The following is a 22,814-nucleotide window of genomic DNA, read 5'->3' on the forward strand; positions in this document are numbered from 1 at the left end:
AGAAGAGCAGCGAAGTCAGCAGCGGCTCCGCACTCGGGGCTCAGGCTCTGCGCTGCCCGGAGCGCCGCGTGTGGAAGCGATGGATTTGGGTTAAACGCTGCTGTTATCATGGACACCTCTGGTAAGTTTACCTTCTTCTGTAGGTTAACGGGCTCAGCTGAACTGTATAAACGGTATATTAAACTACGAGCCGCTTACTTATTTAATCTGCAGCTTTAGAAACGCGGTTTTCGGTCATGCCGTTCGGTGACAAAGCGAACAGTTATTTATAGATAAACAAAGGCGGCGTTCATGTGTTTCTGTTCCCTCCCCGCTGAAGAAGGGCGACTGTGCTGGGGCGGATGAAGTGTGTAGCCCCGTCCTGCAGCTCGATTAGCTCTGATTGTCGTGTCCCGTCTCTGTAGGCTGTGTGGGCTGTAGTAGAAATGTGGGTTCAACGCTGAACAACAGCTGAAGATCTTCAGAGATAAGTTATAGTGTGTTGAAGTGTCAGAGAGAGGCGTGTTAGCTCAGAGTGCAGACAAGTCAGAGACGAGTCACAGCGAAGTTTTCAGAGCAGTGTTTTCAGAGGGGTCTCCAGCTGGACTGTGAGCAGCGAGGGTGTCAGGACATTACTTTAGAGAGCAGAGAAGAAAGTTCAGTAGCAGAACAAACAGAACCGGTTTTTGAAGCTCCCTCCAGCGTAATGCATATCTATTCCCTTCTTTTGTTAGGAAAATTAGCTCCATTTTGGTTTGCAAATATTGCCTCTGCCTCTTTTCTTACATTTTTTCAAGTTTTGGGACCCAAAAAACAGACCGAGCTGGCTTTTCCAGTCTCTCTGACCTCTTGACCTTACAGAGTAGACATCTAGTACTGAACAGTCTTTGAGAAGAGTGGTCTTCATCTGTACTGAAGACTGAATGTGTGTGCAGAATTTTCCGTTCTACCTTAAATGGCGCAGCAGTTACATTCTACGTTACAGGGCCCAGGGTGTAACTGCTGCGCTATTTAAGGTGGAACGGAAAATTTGAATGAGCAGCATTTCAGCTTCACATAACAGAGGCGGAGTCAGAGCTCAGATCTGGTCCTGCCCACGCGGTGAAAGCGTAATCCAGCAGGTATGCTGTGTCTCCTCACGGATCTCTGCACACATTAAGCTAAAACCAACAGAGCAGAGTGGACATCTCCGGCTGGCACAATGTCACAGGGCTCTGCAGTTAGCTCAGTTCACTAAAGGGGCTGGTTTTGACCTCGATTTTTCCAGGGAAGGACAGAAGGGAACGGGGTAAGAAAGAAAATGTACATTTAATAAATACTTACTAAATTAGGTCAGAGTACAGGCTTATCTAGAGCAAATCAGAACCGTTCTGCAGATCCTACTATGGATCCTGGTGGGGGAAATCTTTCATAGAGTCAGGTTTTGGTGCAGTGAGCTACACTCGGTTATGTAAACTTTAAGGAAGCTTAAACCAATTTAAAATAACTTTTTTAAGTATGTTTTATTGATTAACGATTTAAAATAACTTTAATATGTTTATTTGATTAACTGGACCAACTGGACTTAACTGGTGTGGCCTGTTGAACTCTTATTACGTTACTAATGTAACAAAACCCATAAAAAAACAAAATAAAGCAAAAAAACAACCTGAGGTAAGAGCTGAACCGCTGCTTGAAAATTGAGGTCTCGCCCAAACCATGGATTTTGAGAATAGTTATACCTCTAATTGTATGTAAATTCACCTTCAAAGTAGAAGTATAACAGGTGCAGTAAGTATTCAAAACTTTAGAGAAATCTACTTTGTATATATCTCAGGTTTCCATACAGCATTTTACCAGATTTACAAAATGCAACAATTTGTCATTTGTTTCGTTACTTTTTTCCTTTGTGAAATTGACAGATTCTGTTTACACTGTGTGACAGTTTCATGAATGCAACAATAGAAATGGTACAGAATGATAATTATAAAGAATTGTTGTTACATTAAAGCTGCACTATGTGAGATTTAGGGTATTGGAGACCTCTCTGGTTGAAATGTGTAATTGCACGTGTCACATGAAAACATTTTGTAACGTTCGTTGTGCTTCTAAACCCTTCCCCAAGTGGATGAATCTGGCTTTTGTGAGTGCCTTAATTTAAAGAGAGCTCAGTCAAAACTTTGGGAAGGTTGTGTCCTCTGAGGATGTGCCTGAATTTTCTACTGTTGAAACTCTACTCTTGTACTATCTTCATCAGTATAATGTTGATTTTACTTTTGACACCAAAAAATTGAATCACTTGACATTAATACCTAAAGACATATGACATGCTCCAAAAACTGTGAGCCGGCACCTCTGCCTTTAAAATGATTATTTCAGGTTTTACAGAGCGACGGCATTTTTTTGATTTATTTATTTATTTATTTATTTATTTATTTAGCTCCTGACTGAGTAATGCTACACCTTTCAGTTTTAACAAAAATGCTTACATAATGCAGCTTTAACTTACATTGAAAATTATTTTTTGTTCATTCTGTAAAATTTCTTTTTTGGAGGTACAAGGTTTTGTTTTTGATTGCAACAATATGCTGATAAAGACATTGAGTGCCACATGTACACATGAGTAGACTCTGGATTGTGTTGCCTCTGTAGTCCACAAAAACAAAGCATATTGTAGGTGTCGGAGCAAAACCTTTATTTATGTTGTTTATTTTAAGAATTCAAGAATTGGAAAAGATCAGCTGCCTTTTACAGTGTTCTATAATTTCATGATGATGGGCTAATAGAAGTGGTCCAAAATTACAAGGGGGGGAAATATTCCATTCAAAGTTAGAAAGGTTTGCTACTTCTCCTGAAAAGTTACAGTTCTAGAGACACATTTGTGAAGACTTATGTTTCTCATGGTTACAGTACAGTAAGTGTGTAAGGTAGCAGGTGCACTGTTGATTCCATACTGTGCCTACAAGGCACATCCTGTTAGGACACATTGTAAACTGTGCAGGATAGTGGGTCCCCACCCCTGACTGGGATTTACAACTATGGAATTGAAGTAGCCTATAAAGCTATTGGATGCTTTGTGATGTGCTAATCTTTGCGTAATTCTCAGTTTTATTTTACCCTTTAAGTGACTTAAACTCTGAAGGAGAAGTGAAAATGCTTCAGCTGGGCAGTAAATCTTTAAATGAGTAAAATCTTGTGATGTCAAGCTGTTTTTGTACAGTGAGAGTCAGCTGTTTCTGTGTTGGTGTGGGATACTGCACAAAACAAGCATGTGATCTGAGAAAAAGAGGAAAATGAGAAGCGGGCATGCCCTGGTCTATCTTCCTTTTTAAAACCGTTGTGAAGAGAAAATGGTAGGAGGAAGGCATTGCAAATGAACACAGATGTTTTCATCTACTTTTCCAGTCCAAAAGCATGTATTTCCTCACAGATTTCATGTGTATTTCATCAAAGGAGTGTAGAGGTTTATTCATTCATTCTCTTTTTGGTGGTGCTTATCCAAGTGTGATGTACTGGTAGCAATGGGAAGTCACATGATCTAGTCTTGTGAATGACCAGCTGCAGTCCTGCGCTGCTTATCCTGATTGCTCTGCTTATGTTTGCAGAAGAGGTGTGTTTGCTTTTTTTCAGCACTTAACTGATCTTACTTTCATGACTGCTGGTGTGGGACAGGCTTGAAAATGTTGAAATTTTGCTTTTCCATACAGGGAGCTATTCTCAGAGGATGAGTGGGCTGACCCCCTCGCACTCTGGGTCCTCCTTAATGGATTCCGGGCCTGCACACGTCCCCTCTGTCTCCCACGTGGTACTGAATTTATGACATTTTCCTCACAAATTTGAGTTTTCTCATATGAGAGTGTCATCTGTAGTAAGGATGCCACTATTGATTATATTAAAAATTATTTGGTGCTCAATTAATCAACCACAGCTTTTAAGAGAGACTAACCAATAAAAATGGACCTAACTAAACAATACAGAAGTGTGTGTATATATAGTCTTTCAAAAAATATTCCAACTTCTAACTAATTGTCAAGTTTAATACGAGTTATATACACTACTGTGCAAAAGTCTGAGACCACCCCTCATTTACGAAATGTATAGTCAAAATGGCCATCCTGTACAAGTTATTTATTTTCAGGAGTGTTATGATCTGTCTGGGGGTTTTGCTATAGTCATAACATAAAGAAAACAAAAGAGAGCAGTTTGTCCTGTTACTTTCTTTTCTTTTCTTGTTTTTTCTTGTAAACCAAACCAGGACAGATGTCAAGAGTGGATATGCGCCAAAACAACAAACATAACCAGTCTAGCTTTGAGTTTAAAGAACTAACTTGACTTCACAAAATGAAAGTACACAGTTTTTCCCTGACTAGGCCAAAAACAGGAGAAAAACATAGGCCAAAAGAAATGGCACCCACTCCTACACACTGGTCAGCAGTTATAAGAGAGTTACAGACATCGTCCTTAAGCTTACTGGTAAACACTAGAAATAAAGTGCTAAGCTAATACATTGACAGAAAAGACAGTACACATACACAGTGTGCTGCTGTGCTGAACTGCTGAATGTTCGCCCCAAGCCTCCATGGAGGTAAGCCTCGAGGAAGTCAGAAACAGCTACTGAATACATACCCCATGCACCCACAGCAAGCCAGTCCGGCCAATCACACTCACGAGTAGGTGGGTTCCCAAAAAAAAAGGGAGAGAGAGAAACAAGCAAAACAAAATAAACATCCTAAGAATGTAACAAGATATTTCTTGTTATACTTCAGACCTCCACAAGCGGATGAATCTGACTTTAAACATTTTGCATTTGAGTCCTAAACATCAAGTCAGACCTTCTTTTTGAGCCTGTACATGTGATGTTGATACACAAAGACGTGACGTGATCCAAAAAAACTCCCGCAAAATCCATCCCGATACCTTTAACCACTTTCAAATGATTATTTCAGGCTTTACTGGGTGACTCTCAGTGGTGCACGCACACCAAATTTTAGTGTGTTCTTTTTTTCTTCGTACTCGATGAAGCTACTTCTTTCAGTTTTAACAAAAAATATGAGACAGTTCTGCTTTAAAGCTTTCATCTTTGAGAGAGAGGAGAAAGTCAAGCTCCACTCTTGCTTCAGATCTGAAAGAATCCACAGGTGTTTCTGAGAGGATGTGTGGTTGTCAAGAAGCCATTACTGAGAAAAGGAAGTAGACAAAAAATAACATTTGAAAATCACACAAAGAAGCTGCTGGTGTTCTCAGAACAATGGATTACTTGAATTGTGAGAAGCAAAAAATGCAACCAACTTTTAAGACTGAGCTGTGGAGGTGTGGAAAAGCATCCCTGCAGATTTCTTTGGAGAGATGAAAGCCAGTCTCCCAAAAAGAATGGAAGCTGTAATAAAGGCAAAAAGTTGACACATTAAAATTAAAACATTGATCTTATACTTGGTTGTTGAGGCTTTTGTGTAGTTTCTCATGCTGAAATGAACTTGTACTTAATAGCTGTTTTGACTTTAACTCAAACGAACAGTGGTCTCTGACTTTTGCGCAGTACAGTACTAATTATTGTGATGACTAATTGAGTAATAGGAGGACCAAACAATAAAAAAGATCTTTAAATCTTCATAGCCCTTCAAAGGTTACAATATGTAATGCTACCTTCCAACTATTATAGAGTCATTGAGAAGATAAATTTGAATTGACTGTTTTGTTTAATCAAATAATTGTGGTATCCTTAATCTTAAAGGGGTGTGGAAAGTTAAGCTCTGGTATTGTAAAGTTGTTTTGATGTGGTATTGAGCCACGCTGTCTCTCTCTGCAGAATACCTCCTGTAACCTGATGCAGGTAGAAATGTGCGTGGTGTAATATCAGGTTATATGGTTTGTGTTCCAGGATGTCCAGGGGTTCAGAAGAGTATGCTGGAGGGTGTGGCTTTGCCACCTTGGAACCATATGTTCTTTAGGTATGCTGCTGGTATTGTTCAACTGGCGTCCTCGTCTAGCCGTTTTGGCTCGGTGCACCTCCTGCCCCCTTCCAATGGCTGATACTTTACTGTTAAGGGTAATTATTTAGGTCATTTCTGAAGTTGAATGCTTAAAATTGTATTTCATCACATGACTAATTATGGTCAGTTGTTTTTGTGTGTGTGTGTGTGTGTGTGTGTGTGTGTGTGTGTGTGTGTGTGTGTGTGTGTGTGTTTTTTTTTATTATTTATTTTTTCCTTTTTCTTTTTCCTGATTAGGATGTTCATGGACAGCAGTTTGTCATAGATGTACATGTAGACGAGATTGAGGAGGGAAGGTAAGAGCCTGTGATTTGTGTGAATAATACAAGGATACGTGTGTGTGTGTGTGTATATATATATATATATATATATATATACACTTTACTTTTAATGTAAGTCACTGGAACCAGACTTTTTTCCAAGTCATTTTGGGACTTTTTTTGGTCCATTTATCATGAAATTTATACACAATGTAAAGGGCAACAGGCATTTTCAAAAATTTTTACTCTGTATTTTCAATGGTCAGGACCACCACTGGGCAGGTATTATTTGGGTGATGGATCATTCTCAGTACTGCAGTGACCTTGACATGGTGGTGGTGTGTTAGTGTGTGTGGTGGATCAGACACAGCAGTGCTGCTAGTGTTGTTAAACACTATGTCTGCTTACCATCCACTCTCTTATCTATTAGACCTGGTTGTTTAACCTACAGTTAAAGATGATAGCTCATCTATTGCTGCACAGTTTGTGTTGATCAACCTCTAGTCCTTTATCAGTGGTCACAGGATGCTGCTCGCTGTTGGTTGGATATTTTTGGTAGGTGGGCTGTTCTCAGTGTGTGTTGCATTGCCTCTGCAGTACTGAGAATGATCCACCACTCAAATAAAGAACAGGGTAAAGGGGCTAACAAAGTATGCAGAGAAACGAATGGACTACAGTCTGTAATTGTAGAACTACAAAGAGCTCCTGTGAAGAAAGTGGAGCTGATAAACGAAGAGTGTAGATAAAAGGCGGTGTACTTAATGACATGGCTTATCAGTGTGTGTATGTGTATATATATACATATATCATTCATGAACCGCTTCTCTTTTTGAAACACTCTTGTGTATATCCCAACACACACCTGAATTCACCTATAGAACCTCTAGATACTGTGTGCACATAGTGGCTTATTTATACTTTTTAATATTAATGGGCCATCTATAAAAAAGCACTGGCAGACTGAGTGTGACATTAAATGCGAATAGCGATGCGATAAAACATTTGCTATTTCATAAACAGATTATTGGCACAATATTAAGCGTCACCATGCTTTTAGCTCATTTAGATGTGATGGTAGTGATTCATAACTTGACACAATTCCACAAAAGATAACGCCTAAACCTCTCTAATGGTAATTTTTATAGTAAACCTTGTATCTGCTGTTGTAGGAGTGCGCAAAGAGGACGAAGACTTGCTTGAGCAGGATTTCTGATTGCACTTTTATTTTATTATATGTTATTAACAAATTTCTCTTTTACACAGTCAACTGACACTATCCTTAAAAAAGCCTCTTCTTCCTGTCAAAGAAGAAGTGTTTGGCAAATCCTATTCCTGTGTGTGGAAAGTGAATTTAGTGTTTAACCTGAATAAACGAAGAGTAATTTATTGAGATTCTGATTATATGTTAAGAAAGGCATTCAATTCACACAAAAAAATAACATTTACTTGTTTAAATTTAAAATGTACTGGTGGAATTTTAATTTTCACATTTCCTGAAATCAAGAAAAATATGAAATAAAAGGTTAACTGGCTTTGCTTGCCATAATAATTAATTCCAAATCAATTTATCAGTTTCATTGGATGGAAAAAAAAATTACAAAAAAAAATTGCTGCATGTCCATCTTAATTAAAATTAATGTAAGTAAAATTATAAAGCTTGAGTTCTGATCAACAAATGAAATTTTAATCTGCAGTTAAAAGTTGAGTTTTAAGATTATAAGTTCATTTTTATATACATTTTTCAAGTGTCAACAGTATTTTCTGATAAAGAAGCTTTGTTGTTTGATTAAAAAGTTAACAGCATCTTTACCAAACAATTTACTATTTGCCAGCATTCGTCGCTGTTTCAGTTAATTACGTTTATTTGTTTTCTTAATTACGTTTATTTGTTTTCTTGTTTACGTTTTTACATTGTGTCTATTTTGACAGCCAACCGGAGCTTCACTTGGAGTGGTTCTTTAATGTGTATGACCTCATTTGCATGTGGATTTTGATTGGCTGTTGTCTAGGACACAGTGTTAAAAAGACACCTGCATACTAATCACCACCATGGTGACTTCATGAATAGCTCTTTTTTACCGTGCAGCATGTTTTGCAATGCCATATTGCTTTTTTATAAATCTGGTCCAATATGTCTAGATTACATTACTGATATACATGCATTTTATAGAGTGTAACAATATTTACATCTAATACTAAGCCACATTTATATTCATGATGGTTTCTGAGTAGATTAGACTCCCATAAAAATCAAAGGTCCTAGAAATAATTGAGTGTACTGTGAAAGTGTCTGACCTCATTTCAGGCTTTATTAATGAATGGCCAAATGGAAATCCAAAGCAGTTTAGTGGCTATGTAATAGATTATCAGTTTATTCATATTCTATCCGGAATTATGTAACGTTTTTCTGTACCCTGCATCACACTGCTTCATGGCTTTCTCAGATTTTGTGCTATTTCTTGCAAAAGCACAGGTTAATGTTTGATTTAGTGATGGTAATAATTTGATAGGAGTGAATTTATGTTTTTCTTTTATACTTTGAAAAATGACAGCTATTCTTGACATTTTTGCTGGATAACAGCTTATGCAGTATAGTGCAGGTATCAGAGACCACCTGTCATTAATTTCCATACAAAATGACCATTAAGTACAAGTAATTAATTAAAGTAGAAAAATTTAACAGGAAATTGCACAGAAGTCTTAACAACTAAATATAATATCACATTTTTCAGTATTTAGTGTGTATTTTGCCTTTATTACAGCTTCCATTCTTTTCGGGAGACTTGCTTTCAGTTTTTTAAAGAAATCTACATTTTCAAGGTTCAGTCTTAGAATTTAGTTGCATTTTCTGCTTTTCATATATCAGGTAATCCCAAACACATTCAGCCATGTTGAGGTCTGGACTCTGGGGTGGTCAGTACATCGTTTTGAGACCTCCAGAATCAGTTTATTTGCAGATTTTTTGCTTTTTTGTTGGTTTCCTTTTTCTCAGTGAGGCTTCTTGTCAGCTACACATCCTCATAATGTTGAGATCTGAAGCAAGAGTGGAGCTTGAAAGACAGAAATGCTGTTTATCTGATGGGGACAGTTTTGGTGTCTACCATCTCTTGCAAAATTGTTAGGGGTCAGATTGTTTTTTACAACTTGTTTATGCTTTTCTGAACTCCAAAACTTATGCAAGTGGATTGTCTTATATCTAATCTCCTATTTCCTTGAAAATGAGTAACTTGGACTTAATGGCTGTTTTGACTGGAAGTTAAATGAGGAGTGGTATCTTTTGCTTAACCACTTTATTTAGAAGTTTTTTTAATGTTTGTTAATAGCTCAGAGACTGAAATTTGCTGCTTTCATGTGTTAGTTCTAACCTTACATTGATGAAAAGCACTGCTTGTCTCAAGTTGAGACTAAAAAAATAAAGTATACAGAATATATAGAGTATATAAAGAAAATAGAGCAGGAAAAGCCTACAAAATGCCAGTGTCTTAAAATGTAAAAGTCATCTAATTAACATTATTAAAAGGTATGAATTTCCCACCTGTGAGGTGGTGGAACGAACCTGTTTCTGAAGACAGCATGAATGATCTAGCTATATCAGCTGGAAAACATTTTGTTGTCAGATGCAACCAAGATACAGCTTTTGTTGGCTAAACATAAAAGAACTTGGCATAACAGAAACCAAATGATGTCCAGTGCTCAAAAACATTCACTAAGCACCATGCTGCAGGATTGCTTCTTGTCTGTGGGGAACTGAAATCTTGCTAGGAAGAGTACAAGAAAAATACTGCAAGAAAGCTTTATTCACTCTGCAGGAAAACTGAAGTCAAAGCAGTGAACTGGTTCCAGATTAAAATGTCCTAGAGTGACCCAGCCAAAGTCCTGACCTTGGCCTGAGTAAGGATTTGCGGCACAGTTTGGAAAAGCAGTTGAAATACACTCTCCAAGCCTGAATGAGCAGGAGCAAATCTTCTAGAAGAACTAGACAAATCCTTCACTCAGTAATGTAGTTGGCAGGCACATAGTGTAAAAGACTTAAAGCTTGTATTATGCAAGCTAAACGCTCTATCAAATATTAAGGGGCCTATATCATGAACAACCACATGTTACTCGTCTTTTTAAGTGAGTTTAATGCAATATGTAAAAAAATATTTAAAACATTGCGTTTATTGCCTAGTTCATACAGTCAATGTATGAAAAATAAGCTGCAAAACCGGCCCAGTGAATTGAGTGTTTGATGTCTCAGAAGCCGACACATTTACATACAGTGCTGTGCAAATGTTATGGGCAACTAAGTAAATTGTATTTAAAAAGTTATCTATTTGAGCAGTTAGCGTGTATTACCGCAGAGCAACACTCGTATTCCGGTAGGTGTCCATCGTTGTGTTTGAACAACCCTTTAATAAATCACTGCTCATGGCAGATCAGTATTATTTGTAGTTTTTATCCAGCATCTGGTTAATCTGATCAATGCTTCTTTAAATTAGATAGATCAGGAGCGCTGATGGTGGAATTTAACAAATTAATACAATAACTGGGAGCGTTGAGGAGAAACCTGGAACCAAACTTTGTTCTTCTAACTAGCTGAACTACTTAAATACTTTTTACTGCATAAATGTTTGATTTTAATCTAATTGATACGGCAAAAATGTCATCACAATACTTAGACATTTTTTACAAAATGCTATACGTATCACAATATTTTGACATGCAGACCAAATGCACTAAAAGTGCTGTATTTTAAAACTGCCATAAAAAATTCTGCCTAGAATGATTTTTATTACGCTTTTTTTTTTTTTGGTCACACTGCCCTGCATTAAATCTAATTAAACAGGTACAGTTTTCCATGCTATGTAAAAAAAAAAAAATGCAGTTGGCCAGTGTTTGAGTACAGACATCGTCCATGATATGCCCAGAAAAGATTATTATTGATTTATTATTGCTCACCTCTGATTCTAATGTTACATAATGTGTTTTTTTTTAAAATAATAAGCAAGAACGCTTACTGCTGAGATAAATGGTTTTAAACAGTTTCCTAGGTGCCCAAGGCTTTTACATAGTTCTGTATAACTGCCTATTTAGCCTACAGCAGTTTAGCCACACCCATACATGCTGAAATTATAAAGACTGCTTCAGTCTGGGCTGCCTTTTTTAAGAAGACACACCACAAGGCAGCCAATCAGAACAGAGGTCATTTACATATGTAGATCTTAAAGACAGTTACAAAAACAGTCTGTTTCATTCTAAGCGATAAAGACAGGTTGGAAATTGGTCATGTAAAAATTAATGATAATCTTTTTGGTACATAAAGACACAAAAAGTACAAGAAAAGTGGTTCCTTAGAAAAATGAAAAAGCCGTATTCGGGTAAAAACAGGATTATCATCTAAAGTCACTTAATAGCATGTCGTGGCCATTCATTGCCAATGGAAATAGGCTTTTACCTTCTCTCAGAGCAACATCCAGTTGTTTGGTTATGGTGTAAACAGAGAAGTGTGAAACCAGAGAGTAACACCTCTTTTAACTTCTGCAGTTTTGAGCATGCAGGAGGAGAGGTGGATGAAAATGAGTGGAGGGACAATGTTCAGCTACACAAAGAAGAGGTAAAATGTCTACAAAACCAAAAAGTGACTCAACATTGTTTTCTACTCGTTTGCTCCTTTTCTGTTACTAACTGTTTCTTTCCTTCAGAAAACCGTACTGCGGTACTACGTGTTTGAGGGCATGCGATACATATGGATGCCCAGAAAAGGGGCTTTCTGCAGGGTTAGGTATGGCTGAAAAAAATGACATGATTCTCTTTGAACTGTTTGTTTGCTTTGTAAATTGATGTGTGAAAATGTTATTTATTGTGTCTTCCCAGTATCCTCAATGAGGGTTGGACTTGTGCTGACTTGCATCGCTTTCAGCAGGGAATGAGTCGAGCGGACCAAAGCTCAAGGTTTACCACATCACACTCCTGTAATTCATCACTTGCACTACCACATTCTTTCTGTTTTTCTTTCTTACTCTTCTTTCTTTCCCCAGGCGACAGATCTTTGGGGACAATATCATTGATGTGCCTGTGAAATCTTACCCACAGTTGCTGTTTGAAGAGGTACTTTATTACTTTGTGTTGACCTAATCTTAACCTAATCTTATGTCCACTTATTGGAAAAAAACTCTTTTCAAAGCCATTTCTTCATTAAACTCCATTTTCTTGGATGCAACTTTCTGAAAGAAGGAGTTTAGATTATCGTGCCCATTAGGGAGCGTGTTCAAAGTGATACTTGCGCTACCATCCTCCACTGTCTGATGAACTAACGCTTTTCATAAATTCTCTGATTTTCCTACAGGTCCTCAACCCGTTCTACATGTTTCAAGTGTTTAGTATCATCCTGTGGATGTCCGATAGATACTACTATTATGCCGTTTGCATCTTAATCATATCTTTTATATCCATCGCTGTGTCCCTGTATGAAATCAGAAAGGTAAGTGAATATTATGGTCTGTATCTCTTTTCCACAAATGTACAGCATACTGTAAAAGACTTAAAGCTGCTGTTGCTAAAAGTAAAAGGTCTACCAAATTTAAAAGGAACCCATATCATGGAAAACCAATTTTTTTCTCACTTTTTTCCAAAATAAGAGCCTAATGTTAGAATTGTTTCCAATTCAAACAATACTGGTCATTTACTTGTCCATATGGAAGCTACAAAAACAGTTATCCAACACATTTACGTATCTGTCTTTTCAAGCTACAGACGTTTAGCTCCGCTCATTTATTTCAAGGTTATAAGCAGTGTTTCAGCCCAGAATGCTTTTTGAATGAAGCACAGTACTGGGCAGCCAATCAGAAAAGAGCTCATTTACATACATCAGTCTTAAAGGCACAGTAAATAACCGTCTGTTTAATTCTTATGGATTCATTCTAAAAGAGGTTGGAAATTGATCATGTAAACATGAAATATGAATAATTTTGGTTCATAAACCCTTGCAAATATCGTAAGTGGACAACAGGGGGGAAAAAACACAACAGGCTGTGTCTGAAATCAGTAACGCAAGTGAATGTTGTCATATTCTGTGTTTTATGTTATTTTTTTTTCCCCCACAAATGTCATACATTCTTCATACATTCATGTTTAAATTTGCTTATCAAATTGGTCTTTTGTCAGTGTTCTTATTTATCAAGATTTTTTATTTTTTTTTGTGAATTTACAGCAAAGCACCACTCTCCGCCGCATGGCCCAGCTGATAGTGAATGTCACTGTACGCAGAGCCACTGGAGGTGAGGTTTATTATAATAATAAAAAGCTGTACTAAACTGTGTTCTCGTGCACTGTATATGCAGTAATATACATACACACATACACACACACACATACACACACACACATACATACATACATCATCTAAACCGCTTATCCTTCTGGGTCGCGGTGGGGTGCTGGAGCCTATTGCAGTAATGTAATGCCACATAAATTGGCATTTAGAAAACACATCTATTTAGTAGTTTTTAAATGAAACCAGATAGTAAAAAAGTCAGCCTAGTCGATTGACACGTTCTGCGTCAGTTAATATTCGGGGGTGGGGGGGCATGCTTTAAAGGGTTCATATGTTTTCAGTGGGTGCGGGCAGGCCAGTTTAGCACCTGGACTCTTTTACTACAGAGCCATGGTTTTGTACTTTGTACAAAATGTGGTTTGCCATTGTCTTGCTGAAATAAGGAAAGCCTTCCCTGAAAAAGACGTCTGGATGTATATATCATTCAGCATTAATGGCGCCTTCACAGATGTGCAAGTCATCCAAGCCTTGTGCTCTAATACACCTCCATACATCACGGCTGCTAGCTGGATGGTCTTTAGCACGAAGGATGCAGTGTCCATGATTTCCAAAATGAATGTGGTTTCTTCTTTGCATGGTAGAGTTTTAACTTGCCTTTGTGGATGCAGTAATGAACTGTGTTCACAGACAATGGTTTTCAGAAGTGTTGCTGAGCCCATGCAGAATCGTCTGTTTTTAACGCAGTCCCTCCTGAGGGCCAGAAGATCATGGCCAGCCAATAGTGGTTTTCGGCCTTGTCCCTTGCAAACAGATTTGTTTGGATTCTCTGAATCTTTTACTGATATTATGTACCGTAGATGATCCCCAAGTTCATTGCTATTTTATGCTGTGAAACATTGTCCTTAGTCTTTCACAAAGTGGTGAACTCCTCCCCATCTTTACTTCTGAAAGACTCAGCCTCTCTGGGATTTATACCCAGTCATGTTACTGACCTGTTGCTAGTTAACCACCAAGTGTTATTTTAACATTAAACAGACCTACCAGTCTTTTGTTGCCCCTGTCCCAAGTTTTTGGAAACATGTTCCTGGCATCAAATTCAAAATGGGCATATATTTTTCAAAAAACAACAAAATGTCCAAGTTTCAACATTTAATATGTTGCCTTTGTGCTATTTTCAGTGAAAATATAGGGTTAAATGATTTGCACATCATTATTTTTTTTATTTATTTATTTTTACATTTTGCGTCTCAACTTTTTTGGAAACAGGGAAACCGGATAGGCTCTTTTTAAGTAACTAACTAAAGTTTTGAGCCAGTGTCTACATTTTTTTTGTGTGTGTTTTGTGTTATCTAGAGGAAGAGTGTGTGAGTTCAGTGGATCTAGTGCCAGGAGACTGTGTGGTGATTCCATCTGAAGGTCTGCTCCTGCCATGCGATGCTGCCCTGCTGGCCGGGGAGTGCATGGTCAATGAGAGCATGCTGACAGGTGAGAAAACAAGAAAAGTGTTGTTAGAATCTAAACTATAGTGTAAGCTGTACATTAAGCTATAATCTAAGCTAGTTAGAACCTTTATTGTTGCAACTGAGAAATAGATTTTTAAGAGAGAGTCACATTTGGCAGTACAGATTAAACTAAAAAAAAAAGCAAGCATGACAGGACAGGGGCTGTCCAAGGATGGATTAGATGTGTAAAATATACTGTAGTGTTAACAGTTCTGACTGTACATTTTCAGTTTATGGTTATTGCTTACTTTATTAGAGACACCTGTGTGAGTGTAGCATAACGCACCTCTCGTTGCCCCTTTCATGGGGCCTCTTTCCACTTTCCGCTGACTGTCAGGTGAGAGCGTACCTGTGATGAAGACCCCATTGCCTGTCTCTGGGGGGGCATACACCCCTGAATCTCAGCGCCGACACACACTGTTCTGTGGTACACATATCATCCAGGCCAAAGGGGGTTGCCCTGGAGGGAAAGGGGCTATAGCTGTTGTCACACGCACAGGTAATACTAAAAGGAAACGCTGTCTGCATATCCTTCCACTAACCTAAAGAAACTGAAAGTGTGCTTGTTTTTCAGAAATGCGCTTTGATTAGAAGATTCTTGTGGTTTCCTTTTACAATGTGTGTGCATTTCTGTTTTACAGCAGTCCTGCTGAAAATGTTCTGTTTCTGTTCCTCAGGGTTTTTCACCGCTAAAGGTGACCTCGTCAGCTCCATTCTTTACCCACAACCACTCAACTTCCGCTTCTATAAGGACGCCATGAAGTTTTTATTATTCTTAGGAGTCCTGGGTAAACAGATATGACATGCTTTTTGACTGTCAATTGATTATCATGTATATCTTGTGCAGTTAAGATATAACACAAACATTACTATATGGCCTAATGACGCTAATTCAGTGAATGTCCTTGTTTTGCAGCATTGATTGGCACAATTTACAGTGTAGTAATGCTTTATAGGAGCAATGTAAGTAAGACCAAATATTGTGCATTTGTCATTAAAGTGTAAAAGCATACATTCACTGGTCACTTTATTAGGTACATACCTTGTATCCACGCTCATTGTCAGTTTTATCAGGTACACTCACTATATAGGTGCACTTTGTAGTTCTACACTTACAGATTCTAGTCCATCTGTTTCTTTGTAGAGTTTGTTAGCCTTCCTTCACCCTATTCATAGTCAAGACCCCCTGCAGGACCACCACAGAGCAGACATTATTTGTGTGGTGGATCATTCTCAGCACTGCAGTGACACTGACGTGGTGGTGGTGTGTTAGTGTGTGTTGTGCTGCTACGAGTGGATCAGACACAGCAGTGCTGCTGGAGTTTTTAAACACTGTGTCCATTCACTGTCCACTCTATTAGACACTCCTACAGTTTTAGTTCCACTTTGTAGATTTAAAGTCAGAGACAATAGCTCATCTGTTACTGCCTGTTTTTTTTTTTTGTTGGTCATCCTCTAGTCCTTCATTGGTGATTGCAGGATGATGCCCACAGAACACTCTTGGCTGGATATTTTTGGTTGGTGGAGAGACAGTATAGAGGAGGAGACCTGTCATTGCTCAACATGGCATCTGCATATGTCTCATCACAGGACACTGTTGGCTAGATATTTTTGGTCTGGCAAACTAATCTCAGCCCAGCAGTGAAAATGTTTGAAAAATGTCACGATTGAGTCAGTATCACTGCTGTGCTCGTAATGTTCCACCACCCAAATAATACCTGCTCAGTGGTGGTCCTGGGGGGGGGTCATGACCATTGTTGAATAGGGTTTAAAAAAAAAAAGAGCTAATAAATTATGCAAAAAAACAGATGGACAACAGTCTGTAATTGAAGGGTTAACACATTATAGATCACTTTTTTTTTTTGTCTTTTCATGATATACGCTGTTGACGGTGGGCTTTAAGCATACAGGAAAAATCAGTGCTATATTATGAATTGTACTACCTTTATTAGAGAAATAAAAATGTGTTTTCCATTATACATTAGCTGTTGTTCTTTTCAAACACTTGTTCTATCCAAAACTGTTACATATTAATATTTTGGAGTGGACTACTAAGTGCAAGTGGGCTTGATAAAATGGACAGTCAGTGTAGATACAAGTTTAGTGTACCTAATGAAGTGTCCAGTGAGTGCAGATCTAACTAATACCTTTTTGTCAAGATATATTGCCATGAATGGTGAAATGTTAAATGCTACACCATAGATATTGCCATTTACGCTCTAATCACTGCAGTAATGATCAATCATTATTTTCAATACTTTAGTGTTTATGGTTTCAGTAGACATTTAGTCTTTGTCCTTCTTATTGTGTCCAACTTCATTTTTGTCATCAGACCCCCTGGGCAGAGCTCGTTATCCGATCTCTGGACATTGTGACCATTGTGGTGCCACCTGCTCTCCCTGCTGCTATAACAACTGGCACTATCTATGCCCAAAACCGGCTCAAGAAAAAAGGAGTGTTCTGCATAAGCCCCCCTCGCATCAACATCTGCGGAAAGATCTCTCTCTTCTGCTTTGACAAGGTGAGGGAAGAACACTGTGGGATGGCCACCTCTCTCTGATGTCAGAATTACTTGTGATGTACAAATAGCAGCCTAAATGCATAAACAGGCTAATTTGAATGAATGTACATTTTTAAGTGTTAGGTCTGCTTTCTCTGTAACCGGTAAACTAACAGACCTCCTTAACCAAATGTGTAGAACTACCTCACCCAATATATTGCTTGACAAATACATTGGGTGGGGTCCATGCCACTCATTCATTTCCTTGTACTGGCTATTCCGGTTCCTGGTCACGTGACCACGATCAAATTTCCTCTCAGGTGCTTTGGATAAGATAAGATGACTGTATTCTTCATGTGAAAAAAACCTTCATGTCAGGCTTCGTGTAAAGAGCATGAAAATGCATTGTTTTTTTCAAACGAGAGACCCAATGATTAGGCTCTGCAAGCTAGAACCTTGGAAACATATTACAGGCAACATATAGTACTGTGCTGAAGTCAGAGATCTCCCTTCATTTTATTTTCAGGCAAATAGCCATAAAGTACAAGTTATTTCTGAGGAAATTAGATATAAGACGGTACACTTACATAACGAAGAAGAAAGTCAAAGGAGAACAAGTTGGGGGGAAAAGGAGATTTAAAAAAATATTAAAATATACAAAAAAGGAAATTTAATGTAAAAGGAAATGGACAAGAGGAATAAACTTGTTTTTGTCTATTAAATAAAATCAAAAAGAGAGCTGCTGGTGTTCTCAGAACAATGAACTTGCCACCTCTGAGACCAGACCTCAAAATCCCTGAATGCATTTGGGAGTAATTGAATTATGAGAATCAGGAAATGCAGCCAACATCAAAGACTGAACTTTGGAGGTGTGGAAAAATCTCCCTGTACATTTCTTTGAAAAACGAAAAGCAGTTCTTCTGAAACAAGTGGAAGCTGCAATAAAGGCAAAAGTTGGATACACTTAATACTGCGAAAATTACTTTTATAAAACTTTTATAAAACTTTTATAAAAATTTGGGACAGAAGTAAAATGTGCACAAAAACAGAAAGCAGTGATTTTATAGATCTACTTTGACCTGTATATAAACAAAACTAATACAAAGACAAGATTTATAATGTCTTACCTCTCGAACTTCATTGTTTTTTGTAAATATGTGCTCTGCAACAAGTTAAAAAAAAAAATTGAGATGGAGCAATTTAAGAATAGAAATGCTTTGAAATGTTTAAAAACCATCTTAAACAGGTGAAACAGTCTTGCCTGGATATTAAAGGAGCATCTAGGAAATGCCTAGTTCTTTATGAGCAAGAATGATCGTGGCTCACCATATTGCCAAAAATGCATTAGCAGAAAAATCCAGCAGTTTCAAAATAACATTTCTTAGTCAGAGATTGCAAGGATTTGGGGTATTTCACCCTCTGCAGTGAATAACATCAAATGATTTAGGGAATCCAGAGAGCTCTCTGTGCATAAAGCAGAAGGCTGAAAACAACAAATAAATGCCCATGACCTTTGACCCCTCAGACAGCAAATGCACGTAGGACTGTAGTATGCGCAGCATAAATGCTGCCAGCTTCGTTGGGCTCAAGCTCATTGGAAATGGACAAGCACAGTGGACATGTGGCTCAACTGCCCCTGCCCCATCACCAAGAATATTTTGGGACACCTTGTATAGACTTTGGGGATTTCAAAACAAAACCTCTGTAAAAGCCAAGATAAAATGGCACATTTTTACTTAACTGGTGATAAATTATTGTGGCTGTTGTCTGGTCGTATTCTTTTAGGAATGCCAGCTTCCTCTTTTATAGTAGTTGAAGGGCCCTCAGTTAACTACGGGGTGAGCCTGAGATTGAGGTGCCTGTAGGAGAGAAAGAACAATGTTCAAGATAAGCAATTGAGAATATACTTAACAGTAATATAAATAAAGGCCAAATGCCATATCAGCATGTATTTTGTCAACAAAGATGTCTGCATTAATATACTTAGATTGTTATACTATCCTTTGTTAACTCACTTGCTCTTAGCAGTGGTTTAGCCCAGTCTGATTAGGTGATGGGTTATGAGTTTAAATGGTGGAGAGATTCAGTCTAAGGAACAAATGGCAGGCATGAGGCCTGTTTGTGGAGTAATCTGCCTTGCAGACTCAGACTTCATCCTGTACTGAAGTTGAGTCAGGGAAACATCTTTTTTTGGACTGATATTTGTGGGCCTAGAACAAGTCAACAAAAGTCCATATGTTTAGAAGCTGCTTTTAATTCTTTCATTTTCCTTTTTGCACAGTTTTCTCTCTCTTTTCCCTGTGAACTTAAATAAATATGGACATTTTGTTGGAACGTAACTCGAAGTATTTAGTAATCCTTATGCGGTGAACCCAGGTTCCCGCACCTAGCACTCAATCACACGTAAAAACCGCTCCACAGACACCCATGGTCATTTCAACATGACGACACCAAGCCACATTCTGCACATGTCACAATAGCATGGCTGCGTAATCAGAGAGTTGGTGATGGACTGGCCAGCCTGCAATCCAGAACTGCCTCCCATTGAAACCACATTTCTTATTAAGTTCAGAATTTGACAGTGAAGGCCCTGTAGGGTTGCACAGCTGAAAAGAAAAATAAAAACAAAAACAAAGAAAAAACCACTTTCAAAACTGGATCAGTTTGTGTCTTCAGTCCCCAAACATTTATTAAGTGCTGTTAAAAGAAAAGATGAAAAGTGGTAAATGCGCTCCTGTCCTGTTTGGAACATGTTGCAGGCCTCAAATTAGGAATGAGCAAAGCTGAACAAAGTTTATAAGATAAAACCTTTTTTCCTATTGTTTTTAATTTAAAACTGAATTTAAGCACTAATCAGTGCTTTCCATTTTTATTTGCATTTAACCTACCATCCTAAATCTTTTGGAATTGGGTTTGTATTTAGTTATTGAGGCTTCTGTATAATTCTCTGTTAAATATGTTTTTTCTATTTTTTTTTCTGACTCTGATAAATGAATAACTTGTACTTAATAACCATTTTGACTGGAAATTAAATGAAAAGAGCCTGAAAAAAATGTCATTATGTAGGCTAAGCTACCTGTAGTAGCCTTAACTGATGGTTGAGAGTGCTGAGGAAAACACAATGGAGAAGTTAATGATACAGGCTTAAGCTCATATAAATGGTCAGGGATTATCTGACAACACCTGGTGTATAGTTATTTTAGACCACTACAAACATTTAAACCATGTTGTGAGATTAAACTAATTGATTACAGGCTCCACCAGACAAGGATGACGTGTCTGGTGAAGCCTGTAATTTGGCCACCGGACAAGGATGACGTTCATAAAATATAATGCAGACCACTTTTTAGTGTCAGACTGCAGACAAACAGTGTCAGACTGCAGACAAACAGTGTCAGACTGCCGAGAATTAATAAACAGATCAGAAATTAACAGTAAGGTTCACTGTTTTTTAGTTTAGATTTACATGCTGTGTTTCTCTCCTCAGACAGGTACTCTGACTGAGGAGGGTCTGGATGTGTGGGGGGTGAAGGTGGTGAACGGGTCAGGGTTTGATGAGCTTGTCCCAGACCCCCGTCTTCTGCCACATGGCCCTATGCTGTCAGGCTTGGCCTCCTGCCACTCTGTAGCCTTGCTTGGGGGTCAGCCCATTGGAGACCCACTAGAGCTCAAAATGATTGAGTCCACAGACTGGGTAAGAGCCGCAGTCTACAACACGTTTTTATTCTTCTTTATCTGTTGCTTGTACAAATATTTACTTGACAATGTTTGACTTGTTTGTTTGCTGGATATATTTGGCACTCATTGTATAGGCAGCAACTTCAAAAGCTCTGTTTTTAAGCTAATGTTTTGGCTATGCTTACACTGGAGAGGATAAATAGGGTCATTGTGTAAAATCTTGTATTGCTATGGTATGTTATTTAATTGAAAGACATTAATGAAACAAAGAAAACACACAGACTCGAAACTGAATATATGATGTGGTCTTTCTTTGAAATGGTAGGTTCTGCAGGAGCCTACTCATGAAACAGAAGTGAGCACAGAGTTTGGAAGCCACAGGATCCTAGCGGTGATGAGGCCACCTGCTGCTGAGTTTCAGCCAGAGGGCATAGTGAGTATGCCATGGATCAGATTAGGAAATGACATGATAAAATTGAAATGGCAGTTTGAAAACTGCCTTGTTGTTGTTCCTCCTCTGCCAGCAGCATTTACTGTATGTTTACATATACAGCATTCATTAGACACTGTTGTCCAGAGCAGTATATAAAAGCGCTTTGTTGTCATTTAGAGAATTTATCCTTAGCTCTAGTACGTGTTGTAAGACGCACAATAGGCTTTGAGCTAAAATACTGGCAGAAACAAGCAGTGCTGATACCTAGATAGTAAGATATGCAGTACAGGAATGAGACATTTTTTTGTAAATGCTAGATTAATGTTCATTTAAGTGCTTTTTTTTGGATTAACGTTAATTATCTATCTGTCATACCAAGCGCGCACATACAGTTGTGCTCATAAGTTTACATACCCTGGAAGAATTTGTGTTTTTTTCATGGTTAGTGGTTGGGTCAAGCTGTTTATTATCAAACAATTGTTTTTGCCCTTTTTTAAATCATAATGACAACAGAAACTACCCAAATGACCCTGATCAAAAGTTTACATACCCTAGTCCTTAACACCGTGTATTCCCTCCTTTAACATCAATGACAGCTTGAAGTCTTTTGTGGTAGTTGTGGATGAGGCACTTTATTTTCTCAGATGGTAAAGCTGCCCGTTCTTCTTGGCAAAATGCCTAAAGTTCCTGTAAATTCTTGGGCTGTCTTGTATGAAATGCACATTTGAGATCACCCCAAAGTGTCTCAATGATATTGAGGTCAGGAGACTGAGATGGCCACTCCAGAACCTTCACTTTTTTCTGCTGTAGCCTGGCCTGGTGTTTTGGATCATTGTCATGTTAGAACATCCAAGTGCGTCCCATGCACAGCTTCCGGGCTGATAAGTACAAATTTTCCTCCAGTATTTTCTGATAAAATGCTGCATTCATCCTGCCATCAATTTGTTCGACTCCTCTCCAAATGTAGCGTATATGGTTGTGGCCAAAAAGTTCAATTTTGGTCTCATCACTCCAAATAACTATAACAGAAATCTTGAGACTTGTCTCTGTGCTGTTTGGCATATTGTAAGCGGGCTGCTTTGTGGCATTGGCGTAGTAAGGGTCTTTCTTCTGGCGACTCGACCATGCAGCCCATTTTTCTTCAAGTGCCTCCCTATTGTGCATCTTGAAACAGCCACACCACTTTTTTTCAGAGAGTCCTGTATGTCAGCTGATGTTATTTGTGGGTTTTTCTTTGC

General features: G+C 38.2%; 1 protein-coding gene across 3 annotated transcripts in view; it reads left to right on the forward strand.

Annotated features, from left to right (window-relative positions):
- Positions 1-22,814, forward strand: part of atp13a2 (ATPase cation transporting 13A2) — a 30,933-nt gene continuing 8,119 nt past the window's right edge. The window contains exons 1-18 of one of the 3 annotated variants that reach the window (XM_036590899.1): positions 1,039-1,267; positions 3,462-3,568; positions 3,666-3,763; positions 5,837-6,004; positions 6,186-6,244; positions 11,735-11,804; positions 11,893-11,972; positions 12,065-12,142; positions 12,229-12,298; positions 12,537-12,671; positions 13,401-13,467; positions 14,817-14,948; positions 15,303-15,464; positions 15,643-15,753; positions 15,882-15,928; positions 17,298-17,486; positions 20,953-21,159; positions 21,469-21,576. In XM_036590899.1, the coding sequence (XP_036446792.1) occupies positions 3,683-3,763; positions 5,837-6,004; positions 6,186-6,244; positions 11,735-11,804; positions 11,893-11,972; positions 12,065-12,142; positions 12,229-12,298; positions 12,537-12,671; positions 13,401-13,467; positions 14,817-14,948; positions 15,303-15,464; positions 15,643-15,753; positions 15,882-15,928; positions 17,298-17,486; positions 20,953-21,159; positions 21,469-21,576 (1,764 nt within the window). In that variant the 5' untranslated portion in view covers positions 1,039-1,267; positions 3,462-3,568; positions 3,666-3,682. Of the gene's footprint in view, positions 122-1,038; positions 1,268-3,461; positions 3,569-3,665; positions 3,764-5,836; positions 6,005-6,185; positions 6,245-11,734; positions 11,805-11,892; positions 11,973-12,064; positions 12,143-12,228; positions 12,299-12,536; positions 12,672-13,400; positions 13,468-14,816; positions 14,949-15,302; positions 15,465-15,642; positions 15,754-15,881; positions 15,929-17,297; positions 17,487-20,952; positions 21,160-21,468; positions 21,577-22,814 lie in introns of those variants that run through there. The other 2 variants (XM_036590897.1, XM_036590898.1) reach the window with 2 other exon arrangements.

This window comes from Colossoma macropomum, unplaced genomic scaffold, assembly GCF_904425465.1.
Source record: "Colossoma macropomum unplaced genomic scaffold, Colossoma_macropomum, whole genome shotgun sequence".
Classification (NCBI taxonomy): Eukaryota; Metazoa; Chordata; class Actinopteri; order Characiformes; family Serrasalmidae; genus Colossoma; species Colossoma macropomum.